Raw genomic sequence first — 22,809 nt, 5'->3', positions numbered from 1 at the left:
TGAACTCAGGTCCTCCTGGCTCCAGGGCTGGCATTCTACTCACTGCGCCACCTAGCCGCCCCAACCCAATGCTTTTTTTATGTGCAGCAACTTGAAGGGTCAAATTGGGGAACTGCTAAGTAGGCTACCTTGGCTTGTGCATATTTAATGCATGAATGGGAGCAATGTGAAAAAAGACTAGAAAAATAGGGTGGAACAGAACTGTGATGAGTTTTCAATGCCAAGCTGAGAAGCTTGTTATTTTATATTAGACAAAAAATTTTGCCACTAAAGTCTTCTAAGTGGGCAAGTGTAAATTCTTTAGGACAACTACTTTGGTATATGTGAAGGATGAACTGGTAAGGGGAGAGATATCCAGAAAAGAGGTGATGAGTGCCTAAACTAGGGTGGTGGTCACATGAATGGATATGAGAGATGTTGTGGAGGCAGAATCGACAATACTTGGTAACAGATTAGATATGTGGGGTGAGGATGAGCAAAGACCTAATTCTGCAGTTGTGAATGTGTATAACTATAAGCATAATGAATTCAGTTTTGGACATAAGTTTGAAATACCTATAAGACACTCAGGTGTATACAGTTAGCAAATCATTGGTGATGCTGAACTAAGCCTCTCTTTGTAGGGGGTTATGTCGAGGGTTTGCTCTGAGGGGTCTGCCACAGGCATGAATCCAGGCCAAGGACCCTGGCCCAGTATTTCACAATGTTGACTCACCACCCCCCATACTCATCCCCCGTGCAAGGGAGGCTTAGAACATTCTGGCTGTCTCTGAAGCCCTGGTCGCTTAAGCCACGTAGATAAAGTAGTGACACATGAGATAAGAAAGCAAGAGAGTGTCCCACAGGAGTAGCCTCCTGTAAAGTTGCAAGTTAGGTGCCTCATATAGCAAACTATGTGAAGTTTCCCATAAGAAAGTATGATTTAATTGCTTCAGCTACAGTATATAAACCCTAACCCTCAGATGTTTAGTTGAGATTTTCTTGGCATGCAATATGAACGCAATCTCTGCCTGGACCTCACGCTTCCATGTTTCTGTTGGTCCTGGCAAGTGCAGGCCACAAGTGGCACCCGAACAGGGACCTGGCAGAGTTTGAGGGGAGTGGCCTCCCCGGGAACTCTAGAAAATACATAAAAAGGAACCTTGCGCAGCCGACTGCCATGGAACAAGGTGAGGGGGCAAAAAGCACAGCAACCATCCCAGTAGCATTAAGCTGGCTGGCATTCAAAACAAAAAGGGGGAGGGACGGTGTCCTGGCAGTATTAGGGCAAGGGATAAGCACCAGGCTCAGTGGGATCAGTAGGGAACATAGTAACAAGGAAGCAGATAAGCCCAGTCTTGGAAAAAAAGCTTTCAGGAGAAAATGGGAAAGGTACAAAGTGAAAGTAGAGACCAAGAATATTATTTAAGACTCTTAAAGAAATTAGTAAGAAAAAGAGGATTATTTATCACTAGCAGTCAGTTACAAGAATTCTTGGAATGTGTAAAAACATGTCCCTGGTTTCCACAGAAGAGGAGGCAGATGAGTGAGAGAGACTAATGGAGGAGGGACTCCAGCATTTCCCCATTTCTGCCTTTTTTCTATGGAATATTTTAAAGATAGGTTTTACATTAGAAATGAAAGTGCCAAAGGTGGCTGGAACAATTCAGTGTGATGCAGCTGTCTCTAATAGAAACAGATAAAAAGAACATTTCAAAGTATGTCTTATTGGGCCTCCCTTAATGTTCTGGATGACAAAATAAATGTTTGATTTTTGCAGAAGATCTTAGACAATTCCTATGAGTGCACTCTTCCTGCCATTTTCTGTATCTCTCTGCTTTGTTTATGTGTCTTCATCAGAATGAGTGTGAGTAATCTGACATTCTATATGATTTAAAATGCAGTTGGACTGCTGGACCTTCCTTGAAATGTTATCTTTTTCACTCCCCCTCTCCCTTCTTTCTTGCCAGAAAACAAAGTATTTTATTATTTTATAGGTTATAAGATGGTAATGGCAAGTTGAAGAGTGTGGGAGAAGTGTCAGGTCAGAACTAGAAAGAAATTTAAGCAAGTAAGCAAAGAGAGGAGCTGGGTAGGAAGTTTAAAAAAGATATTAATTATTTGCATGAAAAGTGTGAAGTTTTAAGGTTTTTAAAAAGTTTGAAAATCTCTTCCTCTTCATTCAACTTCTCTTTACCTCCAGAAATGAGAAGTTAAAAAAGGCTTGCTACAGTTTAAGAACAATTTAAAGTAATAAACATGATATATCAAGTGTATGTACATATTTGTGTGTGTGTGTCATCAAAGAATACCATGATGTATTTACAACTGAAAAGTTTATTTCATTTATCATGGATGTGTATGTATATTTCCCCCTTGATATTTTAGTTTAGACTTTCAAATATTTTTTGATTCTACTTCTCAGAGATCATTTAAATTTATTAGAATAGAAATTTAATTAAATTCTTGATTAGATTATCAGCTACATAAATATAGTTATACTAAATACACAGTCAACGGATTAGAAGGACATTCTACTGCATTGGTATTTAATTTTTAAAACTGGATGAGGTTTTTTTCTTTCCATTTTTTTTTTGTTCTAACTACTTCCAGAATGTGGAACTGCAAATCTCTTAGTATATAAAAGCATGTAATAATTCAACATTTAATAATTCAAAGCTGTTTTGTTTATGTTTCTTTCTGAATTTCCTTCTGTCCTTTCCTGCCTTACTTTCTGAATTGGGAATTGATATCATGGGCTGGGTGCACCTCTGAATAGTAGGGTTTTATTTCATTGTGATTTGAATTATCTGGGTTCAGATGATGTATACTTGTGTTCATCAAGGCCCTTTGGAGTAGTTATGGCTAGGGACTTGTGCAGGGGGGTAGTGTTATTTACAGAAAGCCCTCATTATTGTTCTCTTGGCCCAAGCCCAAGAGGCTCCTGGGCCTCAGTTCTGAGTCAGAGCAATGCTGCTTGTAGGCTCCAGGCTCCTCTCACTAGTCCTTAGTCCCCGAGTTTCAATGAGTTAAGCTCCTGGGTCAGGCTGTTGTGGATCAATGCCTTCTCTAGTGACTGCAGGCTTCTGGCTACATCTTTGTGTGGACCTAGGCTAGAAGTATGTATTCACCGTGGTTATTCCTTGGATTTCTTGCTTATTATTCAGTCTGATGTTCTTTTTTCTTCCTTGCTGGATTAACTATAAGAGAGCTGGGCTGTTCTATTCCTACCACTTTGCATTTTATGGAGAGACTGAATTAGAGTTTTTGATGAGATGTAGCATGTTAAACTAAATAGAGAGTTTCCTTTGGAGTCAGGAAGGCCTGTTTTAAGTCTTGCCCCTATCCCAAAAACACACTGCTGCCGTCATCCTGGGAAGGCTCTATTCTGAAGCTAAACCCTTAGGGGTAATAACCTACCTGAACTGAATCCTCAGTCTCACCCAGCCATACTCTACCCATCTCAGTGATTTTGTTCAAACTAGCTGTCATGGTTCAATCCCTATTTTCTGTCTCCATGGACCACTCCCTTATTCCCATCCTCCTTAACTCACCCTCCCTCTTGCCCTTACATTCTACCCTAATGTGACCCACCTCTTCCACAGGTAATAAAATTGGTTGATCTTGCCATCTTCTTCTACTCACTGAGACCTGGTTCCTCCTCACCACCCTCTTCCCTTCTCCCCTCCCCCCATGGCACAGCTTCTCTGGCTACTCTTTTCATACTGGTAGCACTTTTACTCATTCCCCATGACTCACTGGACCTGATGGAAGAACTAGAATACTCAAGGCTCTCCTTTGTCATTTCCAAGCTCTCTCTCTACCACCATAACTTGGGAAACTCTCTGCCTTAGAGGAGGTTCATTCAAACCCTCTATATCACCCAATCAAGACTCTAGTATCTACTGACCTCTATGACACCCTCCTTTCCTCAGTGAGTTCAGTGTCTTGCTCGGAGGTTTTCTCTCCTCCACAATTACTGTTCTCATACTAGGGGACTTCAACATTCATAGTAACAGTCTCCCAAGCTTAACCTCCCAGTTCTTCAGTTTATTTTCTGTAACTACTCATCCACTCATCTCAGCTACACAAAGAAATAGTTGACCTTGCCAACATCTACAAGTGTTTTACGTTTATGTTCATGGACTCTGAAATCCCTTTCTTTGATTAAAATTTGTTGTCATTCCAATTCTCCCCCTGCCTTGCAACCCCTAACCCTTGCGTTCTTTGTTCTTACTGTTACCTCCGATCTCTCTACCCCCTCAATTCTTGCCCATGCCATTAACCATCCACTCACTATACTTTTCTTTTCCTATCTTGACCTCTTGGTGAATCTGTTTAATTCCATACTATCTTCTTTTTTTAAAAAATTAGTTACTTTTAGTTTACAATATTGTTCCACAATCCCTTGAGTTTCAAATTTTCTCCCCCTCCCTCTTCTTTCCCCTAAACCTCCCCTGCACCATGGTGGCATGTAATCAAATATAGGATCTACAAATACCTTCACATTAAACATTATTCAGGTTGTAAAGAAGGATTATAACCAATGCAGAAAAAAAGAAAGAGGAAAAAAACCAAAACAACAGAGAGAGACAGTGGTTTGCTTCAGTCACATTCAGACTCTTTAGTTCTTTCTCTGGATGTGGATACCTTTTTCCATCATAAGTCTTTTGGAGTTGTCTTATAACCTTGCATTGCCCAGTTTAAATGAGTCTCTCCAGGTTATTATAAAGTCTGTCTGCTCATTTTTTATAGCACAACACCATTCATATACCACAACTTGTTCAGCCATTCCCCAATTGATAGGCATACCCTCAATTTCCAATTCTTTGCCACCACAAAAAGAGCTGCTACAAATATTTTTGTACATTCAGATCCTTTCCCCACTTCTATGATCTCTTTGGGATACAACCTTATTAGTGGTATTGCTGGGTCAAAGGGTATGCACTTATTTATAGCCCTTTGATCATAGTTCCAGATTGCTCTGCAGAATGGTTTAATCAGTTCACAACTCCACCAATAATGCATTAGTGTTCCAATTTTTCAACATCCTCTCCAGCATTTATCATTTTATACTATCTTCTTATTTTTAATCCTCTGCCCCCTTATGCTGTCACTGATCTTTCCATATCAAGCCTCAGCCTTGAATGGCTTCTATCCATGTGATGCTGAACAAACCTTTAGAAAATCATGAAACCCAGATGACTGATCCACTACAAATTAATGATACATAATCTTAACTGGCTCCTAACTGCTGGTGAAACAGCCAGAAAGATGGCCAGGCAATCATTTTATACCCCCCCAACTGATTCATTATATCATTCACTCTAGAGGGTTCCCCAAATCTTTTCATCCCTCCTCAGATTTTCCAAGGTCCCCTTTACCAAGCAACCCTCTCAGCTGAGAACTTTGCTTCATATTTCACTAAAAAAATTGAGATCATTCACTAAAAGCTCCCTTTAATCTCCTCATCTCATTTTAATCATATTCCTTCCACCATTATCTCTTCCTTCACTCCTGTCTCTTATGAAGAGGTGGCCCTTCTCCTTGAAAAAGCAAATCCTTGCATTAAATCCCTTCATCTCCTTTCTAGCACAAAGCCCTCTCTATCACCCACACTCTCATTAATGACGACTTAATTTCTCAGTGTTTCAGGTGACTCTAAAACAATACCATGCTGATCTACACTGATAAAGGTAATTTCCTCATAGTGAGTTCCCAAATGAAATCATAGATTTGATCCAAAAAAAAAAAAAAGAAAAAAAAGAATTATCTGGTAAGAGGAAAGGAATATTTATATAATGCCTACTATGTGCCAAGTCCAGAGCTAAGTGCTTTTACATATATTAATAAGAAACAAAGTCAATTGACTAACAAAAAGTGTTCAAGAATTGATACTCTATTGTTTTAATGAATTTATATGATTGATAGATTAACTGATTATATTCATCTAAGATATGTATAATAAAATTAAATAGGTAAAACAGAGTAGTTTGCTTGTAATACAATATCACTTGTTTGATAAATTGTTTTCAGAGATAGCATAAAGATTATCTTTGCCTTAGGATCAAATTAGTTTACCATAAACTCCAAAGATCCCAATAAATGAGGTTGTCTGATACTGTGTACTTTTTCTAAAATGTACAAGGGTTTCTATCAATAGTCTTGGTAACCAAAGTTCAAGCAAAATGTAAAAGGAGGGGAAGAAAATTAAGTTCCAGCTATTATCATAATGATAAAATGAAAATATTTGCTAATTAAAAAAATAGTAAAGATATTATTACTAGACAACAGAAACTTTATCACAGTAATATGGGAAACAGCCAAATAGTCTCACAAATACAGCTGTGATACCTGCTTGATATACAGGGGAAATGGGCATACCTCAAGGGCAAAACATATCTCCAAAACCTTCAGACAAAGGAACATGTTAATGTTAAACCAACAGTTTCCTACTCATTCAAATTTATTACTTTGGCAGAAATCAAGACCAACAATTGCTGTTGTAACTTTGAAGTGTGAAAGTTACTGTCAATAAAATCAAATGTTTAAAAATATTATTTTCCTATTAATGTCATGCAATTATTAAAAAAATTAGGCAAATTGGTATTATTGTGAAAATATGCCTTCTCTGAAAGTTCATACCTTGTCTCAGCCACTCTACTTCATCTTCAGAGACAAAACTACATAACGCGTTTGCAGTCGCTAAACGGATCGCTCCTGCTTGTGCCGATCGCCCTCCACCCGAGACTGTGCAGTCCATGTCATGCTTTCCAAGTCGGTCAAGGAAGTGGAATGGGAACATCAGCTGTTCTCTGTCAATATATATATATACACATAGATATAAATGCATTTTAAAATAAGTACAGGTTAGTCCAATATGCACAAAATATATGTACATCAATACTTTATCTTTTTTATGCCTGTTATTTAAGACATTAAGGTGAGATATAAAACCCCACTAACAAGACAGGAAGAAGTATAGTATGGCATACACAATAACAGCATGCACCTGAGGCTCTATTCTTGGTTCTTCTATGTACTGGCAAATCACCTGACTTTTCTGTGCTTACAAATGTAAGTAGTAGAAAGTCACTAAAACTTGCTTCTTTCTTACCCCACAAGAACAAAGACTTTTTTTAAAAATTATTAATCAGGTTAATAAAATTACTTTATATTTGTGCTTTGACCATAAAATGCTTTGAGTTAACTGTGTAAAACCATCATCTTTGGTTTCTATAATCATGACCCTGATATAATTAATTTGCACAATTACTGATGATGACACTCAATTTTCTTATATTATATTATATACCTAAGCTAACAACCTTAATCAGCTTTGTAAAATGAAGCAATGTAGCCATTTTAGTAGCATTATCTTTTGTACTAAGTGACTCAATGAACAACCTCAGGGTAATATTTGTCTAAATGAGATTTTGAAATAAAGGAAATAGCTCCATCAATTTAATAAACATTCATTAAGCACCTGCTATGCATAAAGCGCTGTGCTTTATGGTCAAGAGGTGGAGACTTAGATATGGCCCTGCACTCATGAAACTTCAAACATGACACTTTCAACTTTTTTTTTCACTTTGCTTCAAAATTCACTCAACATATTATTTAAAAGAAGCAATATCATTTCTAATTGCTGAATGCTGGCTAGGCTCCTCTCTCTGTCAGCCTTGCTTTCTGAAGCAATGCTCATTACTGGACAACTATGGTTACAAAATGGATGACAGAAGGACACCAAAGCAGGTGTTAAATGCAGAATATTGGTGGAATAACCACAAAGAAGGTAGAGAGAAGAAAAACTTAAAAAGACACATTGAAGAACAATTTCCAGAAGCATCAGGACCTGGGCCACTGTGGCAGAATTCTGGGGGGGGGGGGACTATGGCAAAAAGATCCAAGGAGATGTGTCTCAATAAGAAACAGGATTGCTTTTTTTCTCCCCAACAAAAGCTTTAGGATGAATTTTTAGGCAAAATGTAAGAGCCAAACACTGTGGCAGGCTATAAAAACAGTTCAGACAGCGAATGACACTTAGTCACTTACTACTGCTTGCAGGAACATGTAAATAGGCATAAAGAAACTTCTTACTAACAGATTATTAAAACACTAGAATAGAAGGGAAACTGTGGAATTTCTGTTCTTGGAGTTCTTCAGGAAGATAGAAGACCATTTGTAGTGGATGGTTTATCAGAAGTTCTCAAACTTTTTGGTCACAGGACCCCTTTACACTTTTTTTTTAATTAAAATTTTTTTTTGCTTTTTAGAGGGGCAAATGGGGTTAAGTGACTTGCCCAAGGTCACACAGCTAGTGTTAAGTGTCTGAGGCTGGATTTGAACTCAGGTCCTCCTGACTCCAGGGCCACTGTGCCACCTAACTGCTCCTCCCTTTACACTCTTAAGAACTGAGGCCTCCCCCTAAAAGCTTTTGTTTATGTAAGTTGTATTTATTGATTTGATCATATTAGGAATTAAAATGTCTTAATATTATTATTAAAATAGCTTTTATTGCATAGACCCCCTGTAAAGATTTAAGGAATCCCTAGGGCTCCCTAGACCACAGTACTGGTTTAGATATTCACTCCTCTTTCATATATCACTTTGATTTGCATTTTCTAGCTAAAGAAATTTAGTTTAATGAGCCTGAACAGGTACAAACTATTGTTATCATTATTGATATTAATAGTTCACATTTATATATCACTTTACATAGGAATAGGGAAACTTCAGGTTAGAAGAGTCCATCTTACAGAGCTGTCTAGAGTTCTGATGGGCTAAATAACTTACCTAAGGTCCCATAGCCAAGATGTAAGAGAGACAGGACTTGAACCCAGGTTCTACTGATTTTGTGGCTGGCTCACTATCCATAAAGCCACACAGTCTCTAACAGTACTTTATATGTACTACCTCAGTTGATTCTTACAACAATCTAATGAGATAGGTACCACAAGCATTATTATTACCATGTTATAGATAAAAAAGGTTCAAAGGGGCAGTATATGAACCCAGTTCTTGACTGAATCCAAGTTCAGTGAGATTTCCAGAGCACTTTTAAATGTTGGTTTTAGAATTAGGAGGCCTGGGACCAAATAACAGCTTTGCCAATGACTGTATGTGTGACTTTGGGACCTCTCGAGTCCTTAGTTTTCAAATCTCTTAAAGGAGTGGATTAGACATTAGGCCCTTTAAGATCTCTTTAAACTCTAGATATGTGACTCTCTTCTGACTCTTACAGGAAATTAATTTGGGTGTTATTTGTAGTTTTATTTCAAAAGGTATACTAACCTAAGTAATACCTTCTGCCTTGTTCTTAACTAGCCTTAACTGCCATGTTCTTAACTGGCTTCAGTGAAAAAAATTATTTGAAAGAAGGCTGAGTTTTAGGAACTCAGGAATTACTTATGTAATTTATATATACTTGTGAAATATAACATGACTGTGACAAAATTAAGAATACCTCACTTCAATTATAATCGATAAAAAATGGAAACATGGTTACAAACAATGGGTTGCTAATTTACTGGCAAACAAAGACTGTCAATTCTCATTATTCCAGGGAGAAATGGAAAGAAAGGTAAAGAGAGGGAGAGGGAAAGGATACTGGTACCTAAACTGACAAAAAGCAAGCCACTGGAATATTTTTTTAAATGAACAGAAGAGAAGGGGAAGTTCAGAAGGAAGCACAGATGAGGATAGTTTTTTAAGTAATTAATTCAATTTATTACTTTTTTGAAAAGTAATAAAATCACAAAATGAAGATTAGTGATTTCATTTGCAATCCTTTTTGTGTTCTGTTGTGTGTATGGAAATGAGTATATTTTGTGTGCATTTAAGTTCAGAATTTTAAAAAATTAAATATAAAAAACTAGCACCACCACAAAAAACCAAACTTGGAGTACCAAGGATTCCAGGGTAAAGATCTGATCTGAGTTGACTGTAAGATGTGAAGACTTTGGGGGCTCCTAGGCTACATGCAAATGAAGTTTAGGTCTGGTGTACTTATTTGTAATCTGCCTTTTTTGGATAAACTGCCATGTAATAGCAGCAGTAATTCATATTTATATCATATTTTACAGCACAAAAAGCTTGTGAGATAGGTGCTATATTACTATCCTCTTATTATAAAGGAGAAAACTGAAGATCAGCAAAAGGAAGGCCGTCCTAGGGCAGCCCAGCCAGGATGGAAATTCCAGGTCTTCAAACTTTTTCCCCCTGACAACTATGTTTCAAATTGCCTTTTAAAAAATCCCAAACATGGTACACTTGTACAATCTTCTGTACATGGTAAGTGCTCAAGTAAGTTCCTGCTTATTGGACTGACTGAAATCAAAAGGACTGACTGAAGAATATTTGGTTTGTGTAAGTTAGTCAGTTGCTAGACGATGGTCAGGAGACATATAGTATGATGTCAGGGAATTCTATGGAAATTTGGCTATCACCACTGAACACATCAAAAAATAGCCCTGGATGGCCTTTGGCAACAATTCATAAAAGCTCTGTAGTGGCTGATAGGAAAGCAATGTAAGAAAAGAACTCTGCCTAAAAACATATTTCCACCCACACATCCATTTTCAATAGAAATTTAGGCTATGTCATGTTTTTTGATATAGAAAACAAAATAATGAAATCTTTATTGAACTTAAGTCCTGCTGAGAAATTTATAGAGGATTAAAGGGATAATACCCTTATGTAAGCATTGGGAACAGATGCCTGGCATTCTCATTTGACTGTACAGCCCAAGATGCTTTAAAAAACAGAGGAGACAAAGCATTAGGACATATGGGATCAATCAATCAGAACGTCTATTCTAGTGAATAACTTTACTTTCCCTTGGATGTTTTATGAAAGTATGAGTTTAGAAAGATAGCTAATGAAAAAATATTAAGTGGATGAAGAAAAGGCCTTTATGTACAGCAATTTGCTCAAAAATAATTTGTCCAAGAAGAGTAATAATGACATTAATAAAATACTTCTTGAATTGAATTTATATAGGCTCTGCATTATGAGTATTTAATCTTTACACACCAACATTGTGAGGTAGGTGCCACAGGTAATTATTACCTCCATTTTACTGATGAGAAAACAGGTTCAAGGGGTTAAATGACATCCCAATATCCATCATAAAAGTAGGAATCGGAGGAGGAAACCAAACCCAGGTTTTCCTGAATCCAAATCTAGTGCTCCTACTACTCAACTATGATGTGTCTCAAGCAAAGCTATGTTCTTTTATAGTTTGTATTTGTTTCCTTACAGACTATATACAACTAAAAAAAATAACTGCCACAGAAAAAAATGACACCAGTGCATAGGATTTTGCTATTATCCTAGGCCACTAAAAGACAATTTCTTTGCCAGCTCAACACATAATCAATTTTCAACACTGAATAAGAAAAGACCCTATATTTTCTAACATTTTAGGGAATCAAAGAAAAACATCCTATGAAATAAATGGCAAGAAATTCACTCCTGCCAAGTTAAAACAGCCAAAGTTTCTCTGCAACTAAGAGAGGCAGAAATATAATTGTGGACATTGGTTCAGCATAAGAAGATAAAATTGACAGCTTCTAAGAATACCTAAATTCTAATAATATCTCATGAAGAATTTTAGTAGCTAATTGTATAAAATTTTTAATGACACCTAGGAAAATCACCCTCTCCAGTTTAATGAACTTATCTTTAAAACAAACAAACAAAAAAAATCCTAATGACTCAGAAGCACAAGAAGGGAATTTACTCTGAAAGTGATCAAAGGAGATTCACATTAAAAAGCAAGCCAAAACTAGAACTTACCTGTCCTGTGTTACTGGAAAGTAAAGTAAATAATCTATTCCATTCACTTTTATTCTTCCACTTCCATGTTCATAAACTATTACTTTTGCTTTTGCAGTTTTTCTTTTGCCTTAAAGATAGAAAATTTTTATTAGCAAAGTCATAAGTTCACTTTGGACTTTTTTACAATTACAAAGAAGTATTTTTAAAAGTAACATATAATGCTGAATAATCCTTGCATTAAATTCAACTAGAAGAGGGCAGTTTACCTTGAAAGTTTTCTAAATTACAAAAGGAGCTATATTTATATTTTTCACCCCTGAAATTATTACTTGGGAAAAAAATGTCTAATACACTATCATCAACCCAGGGTAGTTTCCTGTTTTTCTGCCCATCTTTTTTCAGATGTATCTCAGTTTTTTCACAGTTAAGAAAAAAAATTAAGATATTTGTGTTCATAAAATTAAAATTATTAGAGTAAACTGTACTTAGTAAAAAATGTCTTTCAGAGAACCATATGTAAAAATGCGAAGAATTATCAGGACAGTTGAAAACACGAAGTTTCAAAGAAGATTCAAAAATAAGTTCTGTATTGTCTGCTATCTAGTGCTTAATAAACTCTGGTAAGTTACTTTGCGTCAAATGTCTGTGCATACATAATAAAGAAAAACATCTAGGATAATATTAAAGTTAATAAGCTTATTGTAAATGATTACTAAATAAGTTTCACCACAGTGGCCATGTCGATTCATTATACACAGTCACTTTACAGAACATAGATTTATTTTAAATATTTTATTTGCTCTGTCAGCTGAAAAAGAGATGTGTATAACATTAACAGATTCATATAATATTACAGGTACATTTCCATATTTCCCTTGAGACATTATTATGTACAGTTTTTTCAGAGACACTATCTCCAGTAAAATCTTAGAAATAAGTGAAATGTTAAATGAACATCAGGGAAGGATGGTAAATGAAAAAGTTACTTTTTTATCTGAGGTTATCTTCTTGTAACTGAAAGAGAGTCACTACCTTCCCCACTGCTGTAGGCCATTCCTTGCTCGTCATATTGCAGAGGCTCAATTAGCTTTGTTTTGGACTGAACAGGTATAGCTCTGCGAAACTTGTGTATGTATTCTTCTTCAGTGCTACCACATGGCAATGTCAATAACCTTTCCAGCAGCTGAATGAACCGCATATGCTGTAGACAATAAAAATTCATTAGAAGATGCAAGTGTAATTGCATTTGCTAAAATTTTCTATTTTTATATCCTTGATCTTTCCTATGTTGCTTTTCTTGATGAATTGTGACAGGATGACACTTTTGCATCCGCATGCTGCTTTTAAAGGTGAAAGCAGATGCATCTTATTCTAGGGGCCTGAAAATATTGAACCCTTTCCTTAACAAACAATGAAGTGCTCCACTCAAAGAAAAAAACAACCTCTTTGTAATACAGCATTATAATGTAAGAATGATGTTTCTATTAATTTTCAAAGAAAACATATGGGTGATCTTAAATGTGATTTTGATTCTTTTATTAGAATTGCATCAAGAAAAGCTTTGCAAGTCTTTTCCAATAAGTTATGTACATTCAAATGGAAACAGTTTGATTTCATGAAAATGTACCTCTTAAATTATATTTTATAATACACTTGGTAAATATATCTTTGCCTGTTCAAGCTGTGTTCCTTTAATGTTTATGATTTCCTTTAAAACTGAACAATCAAGCTATTTAAAAATTCAAGAGATACTTGACTTAAAGGGCAACCTCTTGAAATAAATTATCCCTGCTACTCTGTGAGTTTTTTTTAATAGTTCTTGAACATGTGATTAGAAAGTAAACAACTTGATATTAACCCTTTACAAATGGAAGTCAAAATAACTAACCTCTAAAGTGTTAATGCAAAAATCAAACAAATGTTACATGAACTCCCTAAAATATGGGTAACTCTGACCTGTTACCAAAAAAATTCTTACAAAAATTTTTCAAACTTAAAAGATTTCATTAATTTACATAGAAAAATTGTTACCAAAAGCATTTCCACAAGAGCCAAAATTCTGTTATGTCACAACTCTAGTTGTGTAGAATTGTGTAGAACAATTCCTAGTGATGTATGAAATAATGCTGATAATGCCAAAGGCAGACAATTAAGAGTGTTATGATAATCAACATGTTACTCCTTTTATAGTTGGATTTAGCTCTATTTCCTCTTCTATGCTCTCAATTCCTATCGTGTATTTCCTTTCCTTTTCCTTCTTTTTTGTGAAAGACGTGCAGAGCAGATCTGGGAAAGATCTGTGAAAGCCTCTGCAGAGTTTACTTAGTCCTGTTAGTGAGACTAAGGGATGATATAGTTGGTGGGCTTTCCACATTTTAGTTTGTCCCACTGCACACACACTAGGAGATGCAGAAGCCATACTGGTATATATTCTATGTCTTAAAATGCTTAAAACTTAAAAACATATACCCATAAAATGCAAGGCAGCAAGAAAATAGAGCTAACAATGAAATGATCCTCTGAAAGAATAAGGCAATGTAGATTTTTTTTTAAAGTAAGCTCCAAGAGTACCAGAACTGAATTGTAATTTTGGCTAAAGAAAACAAGGTCTAGCTTTAACACTAACCAAACTCTTGACATTAAGCAAGCCACATTCAATTTATCAAATAAGGATAACAATAATTCAACCTAAAATGAAAATATAATAACACACATATTATGTGTTGGGAAGGCTAAGAGTTAATAGTATTTTTTTCATAATATCATTTGTTTTGTACAGAGCCATAGAGCTAAACAGCTAAATTTGATGTCCAGCCCTCTCTCAGTTTATGAATTACAGAATTTCTTCTGACAGACTTGAGTGTGGAAGAAACATAAACTATTACCTATAGAGTATTTATAGTATAAGGTTTCCTACAGCTTTGACATGGAAAAATTTAACAGCATGTAATAACAATAAAAATTAATAAAAAATACAGTAGTACAGACCACAGATAGCAAAAAGTTTTTCCCCCATATCTTTTTAACTTATCTATTGCATATAATAGTACCTTATTACTTACTGTTAACCAACACAAACTAGCTAATGTAACAGGCTTATATGTGAATAATCACATCTGTTGCATTCACCAAAGTATCAGATGATGTTGGGGAACCGTTTCTGGAGAACACCCAAGCCATTTTTCTAACCACAGGTAAGGTTTTACCAAGGCAGAAACAAACAGTAAATGTTTAAAAAAGAGGAAATTTTCTTAGGAGCACCTGCCTCTGAGGAATATTTCTATAGGGTTCCTAAATACTGCATGTGTCTGCTTTTTTATGACACAGGTCCCCTTAAATTAAAAAGATTAATTACTCACATCTTGATCTGACAGTTTTTCCACTAACATTTCTTCTAGTTCCTCCTTAATCAGCCATCTGCTGCCAATCAGGTCTCTGTTAAAATATCACATATATTCTCATTTTAATTAACCATGCAATTAGAGTTATATCACAAAGGACCACACATACAGTCATGCATGATTCAGAAAAACATTTTTATACCATAAAAGAGTGTCTTCATTCAAATATCAGGCAATTTATATTAGTTTAAGGTGTTACTGTTTTGTCAATGTATGAGATCTTTATATCTTTAGTTATCTTACTGTATCAAGAATCAAATAAGGAATTAAGTAACATATCTGCAATTAAAGGCTATCCTAAATTCTTACAAAATTCATTTTTGCTTGTTTCATAATTAAAAATTACTTTAGTATCAAACATGAAACACAAATGGGCAAAAAATTTCTGAAAAATTAAAAAAATTAAGGTTATTTTGCAAATCTAAAAAAAAAATCAATGTAGTGCCAAGGGCAATAAAGACAATGGCATGCAAAATCAAATGAAGATATGTTCAAAGACTTTATGCACAAAAATACAAAAAAGGGGGACAGATTTAAAACTCTATTATAGTTTACAGAGTTAGTCTACTGTGGCTCCTCAATCTCTACATCAAAACATATACTCAGAGTAAGGAAAAAGCACAGGACTTAAAAATGTACATTATGTTCACAGAAGAAAGGACAGAGTAAAACAAAATATTATGAGGCCCCAGTCTTAACTATAAAATACAAATAAAACGAGGATCTAAGTACTAAAAGTCAGAACTAAATCATAACTGCAACATCTTTCCATGTAAAAATCACTTAACATTTTGGACCCAAATGATGATAAATCTTTAAGTAATACATAATTTTTTAAGTTTTAGAAAAAGTACAAGTTTTAATACAAAGTATATATCTTAACTCAAGAGGGAAACTTACTGATTTTTTTTTTGAGGCAATAGACCTTTGGCTCTCAGGTGATCTGAGCATTTGTCTAGGTCTACTATCATTCCATATACTTCCTAGAATATGAGAGAGGACCAGGTTAAAGTGTGAACTATTTTAATTGTTTTATCATACCATATTTCTCAATATGTGCTATATTTAAAATTTTAAACAGGGGCATCTGTTAACCACTATGTAGATACAGAAAGGTAAAGCTAAAGGTTCTTTAAAAATATCAATACAGTTTTCTTCCCTTAAATGAGAAGGCTGGCCTTTACTATTAAAGAGGACTTAGTTAATATACACAACACTTACCTTGACTTATTTTTAAAGTTATGTAAAATATTCACTAACTTTCATTTCAATAAGTTTTTGCATGGAACAAATCTACTTGTTTCCCACTAATCCTTATAAACAAGAGCCAGCCTAAATCATTACAACTGTAACAACCTGTACAAAGATGTATATTCTTTGGAAGAGAGGTAGTTGTGGCCCTTAAATAAAAAATACAAAACTAAATTAATTTTAAATGGAAAATTTATCAAAATAAAGTTCTATAGATTACGAGTGTATATTTTGACTTGCATAATTTTTATTTAAAAAGAGGTATATTCCATTAAATTTGTTTTCCATTTTGCTCTGTTATTTTATTGCTACATTTTGGAACCATGTCTTTGTATGTGAGATACCTAAAACAACATACACAGGGTATTCCAAAAGTCTTTGTGCAGTTTTAGGCCTCAATAGTTTAATTAAGCCTTAACAGTTTAAAACTGCACAAAGACTTTTAGACATTAAAATACTTGTGATGCAAGTAGGGTAGTGTTTGCCAACATGAAGGATAATATGATGACAAGCCTTTCTTGGATTATCTCCTATGCTTTTACTTGGAGTCATGTGCAGAAAAATACTGAACAAAAATTTTGGTAAATTTTAAGTTACATTAGTTGGTTCTTAATTCCTTTAGGAAAATTTTATGTAGAGAATCTTAAATGTTAACCTTCCAATACTCAACAAGAAAATCTGTCCTTGCCTTGAAACACATATCAAGACTTACATGTTCATTTGTTAAATCTCAATTAGGACTATATCCCCACTTCCACAATACAGCAAAACATTTAGCCTTCTGGAATAACTCTGAAACCTAAAACAGATCTACTCTTCACATCTTTAATCTTTGAACAACCATCAACAACAAATATGTATAATAATGATAATGATAGCACTTGATTGAGATTTGAACTCAGATCTCCTGACTGAATTCAGGGCTCTTTCAATTATACTAAGTTGCATCTGTCAAAGAATTAGGAATGAATATATTTATTTCTGGTAAAGAAGGAAAAGTGTATTCTAATTGTTAATGTTCATAAAAGGCCTACCAATAAGTACAAGAAATCAAAAGAGACAGAAAAGATAGGAGAACAAAAGAGCAAAAAAGGAAGGAAGAAAAAAAAAACACGAAGTGATGGCAGAAATGACAGCAATGAAAAAGTATAGATAATGACAGTGGAGAATACACAGTACACAGAGGAGACAAAATAATTTAGAATAATATCTCTTAATTCTGAGGGGCAAATTCAATAGACATTCACTAATGACCTACTACATGTAATACAGGTTGCTAGTTACCAGGGATACAAAGAGTAGAAAAAATGCCAGTTTTCACCCACAAGGAACATTGAATCTAGAGGGATAAGGCATGAACTGTCATTATTTGTATGTTAAAAAAATGATTAATTGTATAGGGCTATGACTAAGGTCAAACATAGTGGCTTAAGATATCCAAGGGAGAGGGATTTGTTCTAGCTGGGAATAAGATATTTAAAGGGCAAGCAACTTCTAAAGTTGCATCTAAGGTACTTTGAAGAATGAAAAGTATCTCATATGGGGGCAACTATAATGGGAATGTAAATTTTTAACATCTTCCCTGCCCCTAGGCTAAAGTGCACCTGGAGACTGGGGTAGGAGGCTTGTTTTTCAGTAGATACTTTTTGATTGGCCAGTGGGTCCAGAAGGTTGTTACATTCTCTGAGCCAGGAGAAGTCTATATAAGCCCTGATGTGTAGCTTTGTTTTGGGGCTCACTTTGAGAAGTGTTCTGTGATTTCATCAGATGAAACTTTGGGAAGCCGTTGTTGAGAGTCCCCCGGCTTTGAAAAACCCAGATGTTGATTTGGGATGGATGCAATGGTTGGACAGTTTGGAAACCTGTCTACTTAATCTGTTTCTCTGTCTTGATAATTCTGTCTGTATACTCTGAAGTTCGGGGTGCTGACCTTTTTCCCGTGAACTAGGTAAATGATACATATTTGACTGATTAAAGTAAGCTTGTTAACCCATTTTGAGTTGCTTTCCTTTATCAAAGCAGATCCAGGAACCTGTGTTGGCAGCCACCCTACGGACGCTGGGGTGGTTGCTGCTACAGCAACATGAGTGAGGAAAGTCTGTTCCTGTATCATCCATTCTTAATTCCACATGGTTGAAATGTAGATTTCAAGAAGGAGAACAGCATGAAATAAGGAAAGAAAGGTAGTTTAGGGTCAGATTGTGGTGGGCCTTGATCATCAGGCTTAGGAGTTTGTATTGTATTCAGGGGGAATAGGCAAACCAGTAAAGATTTTTAAGTAGGAAAACAATGTGATCAGCTTGGAGGAACACTGAATGCAGGAGAATATAATGGCAATATCTTATAATTATAAAGCATGGTACAGTGAAAAGAATGCATAATCAGAAGGGTCAGACCTATTGAGAAAAGCATTTTGCAAACCTTAAAGCATCATATAAATATAAATAATTATTATGCATGTTATCTCATTTGATCCTCACAACTCCAGGATGTAGGTACAGAGAAGCATTACTATTCCCACTATGCATTTTAAGAAACTGAATCGTAAGAGATTTGAAGTAACTAATACATGGTTTCTCAGCTAAATCTTCTGCCCAAACCTCAGTCCACTATTCTCTCTTTCTCCTATATCCCTGTTCCACTCCATTAGCACTTTATATCTACATCCATAGCTGCAGTAAAACACAGTATAATAATTGAAGGTAGAGAATGAATATTTAAAATGATTTTTCCATAAAAAAGATTTTCATAAAATAAAGAATATGCCAATCAGTAACACTAACTTTTCCAAAATCATCAATTCCCTAAAGGTGCTAGATAGCTGAGGTTTTACTGAGTTTATTTTTATGTTTAATACACTTTTAATTTTCAAAGGATATAAAGAAGCTTTCAACCTTACAAATCAAACTGGAACAGTATGCCAAAAAAAAATTCTATGTACCTCTGAAAAATATAAAGGGATTAATTCTCAAATGTTCTGATAAAGAACCAGATAAAGATAAAATATATAATTATATAATCCCATATCTTTGAGGTAGGCAAAGTATAAAAAGTACTTTATAGCTAGAGATTGTCTAGCTAAAGACATCCATTCTGTCAGCCTGGAAGATCCCAACTAATTCTGTACAGCTTTTATGGTAGGAGGTAGAGAGATTTTTACTTTATCTTAAAAAAATCCACAGTCTTTAGACTTTGTGGGGTTATAGAAGTTAAAGTCATCAAAAGGCCTTCTAAATACCATTTGAGGAAACTGGAAACAATTTAGCAATCAAACAGATATACATCAATCAATCAATAAAATTCATTAAGAACCTACTATGTGTCAGGTCCTATGCTGAGTGTAGGGCATTAGTGTAGAGCAGATAATATACTGACTCTATCTAAAACCAACTAGAGAAGTATGATGTCCTCCATTATTTTAGAACTTTATTCCATTTTTCTTCAAACATGAGGCAGTAATAGTAGCAAAAGCCAGAATTTCACCTGTTTCACTAGAATATGAAAGTTCACAACAGGACCTCTGTTGACAGAATCATCTGACATACATATTTTCCCTAAGTGATTTCTACCTAAAAACAAGCATGTTCTTAAATTTTTCTTTCCACTGCTGTATTTTGGAACAAGCACGTGTGTGTGTGTGAGTGTGTCTGACATCTGCCAACTTGGCAAGAATAAGGACGGTAGAACAATAACGCGTGCATCTTAATATTTTTCATGTTCTAAAACATTACGCATTTTAGACACATTCAGATGATTATTTAACCAAAATTAATTTAATATTTATTAAGTACTGGTATGATTCTGGAACCCAGAAGATATGGCTTTTGTATTCAGGGTACTGATGAATAAACAAGTGATACAACACATTATAACTCTTTTTCCTTTTTACATACTAAAGTTTTTCTCAAATTTTACTTGGTTAGAGGCCACAGTAAACTAAAGACCAGATTATATAGCCTCAAGTTCCCAAAGAGATGTCCTAATCTACATCAAAAGAACCTTGAGAGGATAAGATATGTCAGGAAGTATAAAAATAAAAAAATTTCACTGGCAATTTCTCCTGCATCATTTGGTTTCCGCTTAATTTTACAGGGACGCTAGAGAATTAGTATGAATACTCTTACAATAAGTTTATATACTGTATTTAGTAGTATAATTTTCAAATATGACAGAAATAACCCAGATGTGAAATGCTGAATCATTAATCACAGTCATGATTAATATTTCATAAAATCAAAGCAACCCTATCCACCCCTAGTGTCATCAGATTTCCATAATGTATGAATCAAATTTAGAAGGTGTCTGATTTGAAAATACCAGATGCTCAGGTTGCAAAAAAGGAATGCTCAAAAACTATACACAAGAACAGAGCATTACTTAACTTTACAGTTTAATTTTTTAATATTAATAATGTGGAAATTATGATTTTAGAAAGAGTAAACAAGCAACATTAGATGGGAGGAGAAAAGCTAGCTTTATTTTTATACGTTTAGTATTTAATATTAACATTTTGGAGATAATATCTTCCAAAAATAAACAGAAAAATAAGATTCAAAATTTAAGGAATACAGAACAGATTCTAGAAACACTAAATGGTTTCAAAGCATTATACTGAATTCCTTGAGGTTTTGGTCAATGGTTCTCACAAAACCAAATGAAAAAATGTGAGAACAAATAAAATTCATTTATCACAAAAGCAATAAGGGTTTAGTTAAATACAGAGTTCTACTGATGGCTATTAGTATCATTTTATGAACTATAAATTGCTAACCTATTCAGCACCTGTTGAGACATCACAAAAAAACCCTGTTATGTAGGTCATACTGCAAAAATAAAAATACTCTGGGGAAATATATACCCACTAGGAATAATATGCTTTTAACTCAGGCCCCATGTATTTTTATTTCTCAAATTAAAGGCTAATTATTTACTACGTTAACAGTGGCCCAAGTATAACAAAAGTAACTTGTTTAACATAAAAATAACAGCACTTAGGGTAAGTCAATCTTCAAATAACAAACTGTCTTAAGTAAATTTAAAATGTAATTCAACTTGCAAAAATTCAATAAACACAACTTTAAGGAATTTACCTGATATATATATATATATATGTATATACACATACATATATATACACACACAGATATATCCATTATGTATATTTATCTATCTATACTTTTTTTCAGTTACAATGTATGAGCATGCATATCGGCACCAACTGATGCATACTGGCAAACTTGTCAAAGTATGCTAATGCACTGTATATTTTAATATTGAGGCTAAAAACCCAGCCTAAAGGTAGAATGTACCTCTCAACAATTTCAGATAAGCATTCTCCTTCTTTCCTTGACCTTGTTATAAAATCTCACTTGGTATCATTTTTCCCTAGCAAAAAGTGAGCAGGTATAAGCAGTCTGCAATTTTTGCATGATGTTGTACAGTCTGTATAAGGTCTGTTTGCAGTGTTAATAAGGATGAGCCATAAAATAATATATTTCTCATTTTCCTCAGCTCCTAAAGTAATTTAAAAAAATTAAAATGTGTCTTCTAGTCCCCTTTTCCTCTCAGAATAGTAGCAAATTTTTTAGAAAAAAAATACTTTGTGTGCTGATATTTTTGTTAAAGTACTAGTGCTTTCTAAAGTTATAAATAACTGATTTACAAAATATTGTACTATAAGATAGTCTTCCTTCCCCAACTCCATATTCCTCTGCTTATATACAAAGCATGGTTCATTCCAGCTTGTATTTTCCTTTGAAGCTTTTGGTGCAGGAGTTCTGACTTCACTGTTTTCCTCCTGTTCCATGCTTTGCTCCTTTTTGTCCCCAAAATAGGAGTGTAATGATGGAATCTTCTGTCTGCTTTGTTTCCTTTGCCTGCTCATTTTGCCACTCAATTACTTGACTTTTGGGATTTTTGCCACAGTAGGACTCTGCCACCGGACAGGGGAGCTTTCATCCCAAACACTGGGGTTTTCTCAGCTGCCGGAGGTATTAGATGGGTGCCCTCTCTGAGGCCTCCACACACTGTGGCAAGCTGGACACAAACCCCAGGACCTCCACTGTACACTGCAATCCATAAGCAAGCAGGTTAAAGCAAGAGAGATTACCCCTCAGACTGGTGCTTGGTCCCCCTACACTCTGCAGGCCAGGAGCTGAAGCCACCACGTGGCGCTGGCTGGCTGTGCCAGTGTCTCAGCAGCTTTTCGCCCCAGGGGTAAAAGCCACGCACTCCCACTTACTGGTCCCAAAGTCCAGACTGCACTGACCTCTTACTTTGTCCTTCACATCTATGTGTTGATAAATCTGGAAATGGCCACAGCTGCTGCTGATCTGGAGTCCCTCTAGCTGGTCAGGCCCGCCCTGGGGCTAAAGCCTGGGCTTGGCTCCCAGAGCGC

General features: G+C 35.2%; 1 protein-coding gene across 1 annotated transcript in view; it reads right to left on the bottom strand.

The window, feature by feature from the left end:
• Nucleotides 1-22,809, bottom strand: part of MRPS9 (mitochondrial ribosomal protein S9) — a 121,474-nt gene that overhangs the window by 3,021 nt on the left and 95,644 nt on the right. Inside the window, exons 6-10 of the mRNA XM_069093959.1 lie at nt 16,062-16,144; nt 15,120-15,195; nt 12,793-12,961; nt 11,779-11,887; nt 6,625-6,794 (exon numbers count right to left, since the gene is read on the bottom strand). Of these exons, the coding sequence (XP_068950060.1) occupies nt 6,625-6,794; nt 11,779-11,887; nt 12,793-12,961; nt 15,120-15,195; nt 16,062-16,144 (607 nt within the window). The remainder of the gene's footprint in view (nt 1-6,624; nt 6,795-11,778; nt 11,888-12,792; nt 12,962-15,119; nt 15,196-16,061; nt 16,145-22,809) is intronic.

The sequence above is a fragment of the Petaurus breviceps genome, unplaced genomic scaffold (assembly GCF_028583685.1).
Source record: "Petaurus breviceps papuanus isolate PSGF00001 unplaced genomic scaffold, PetGlider_PUasm1.0 214, whole genome shotgun sequence".
NCBI classification, from domain to species: Eukaryota; Metazoa; Chordata; class Mammalia; order Diprotodontia; family Petauridae; genus Petaurus; species Petaurus breviceps.
This window is presented reverse-complemented; position numbering and strand designations above follow the sequence as displayed.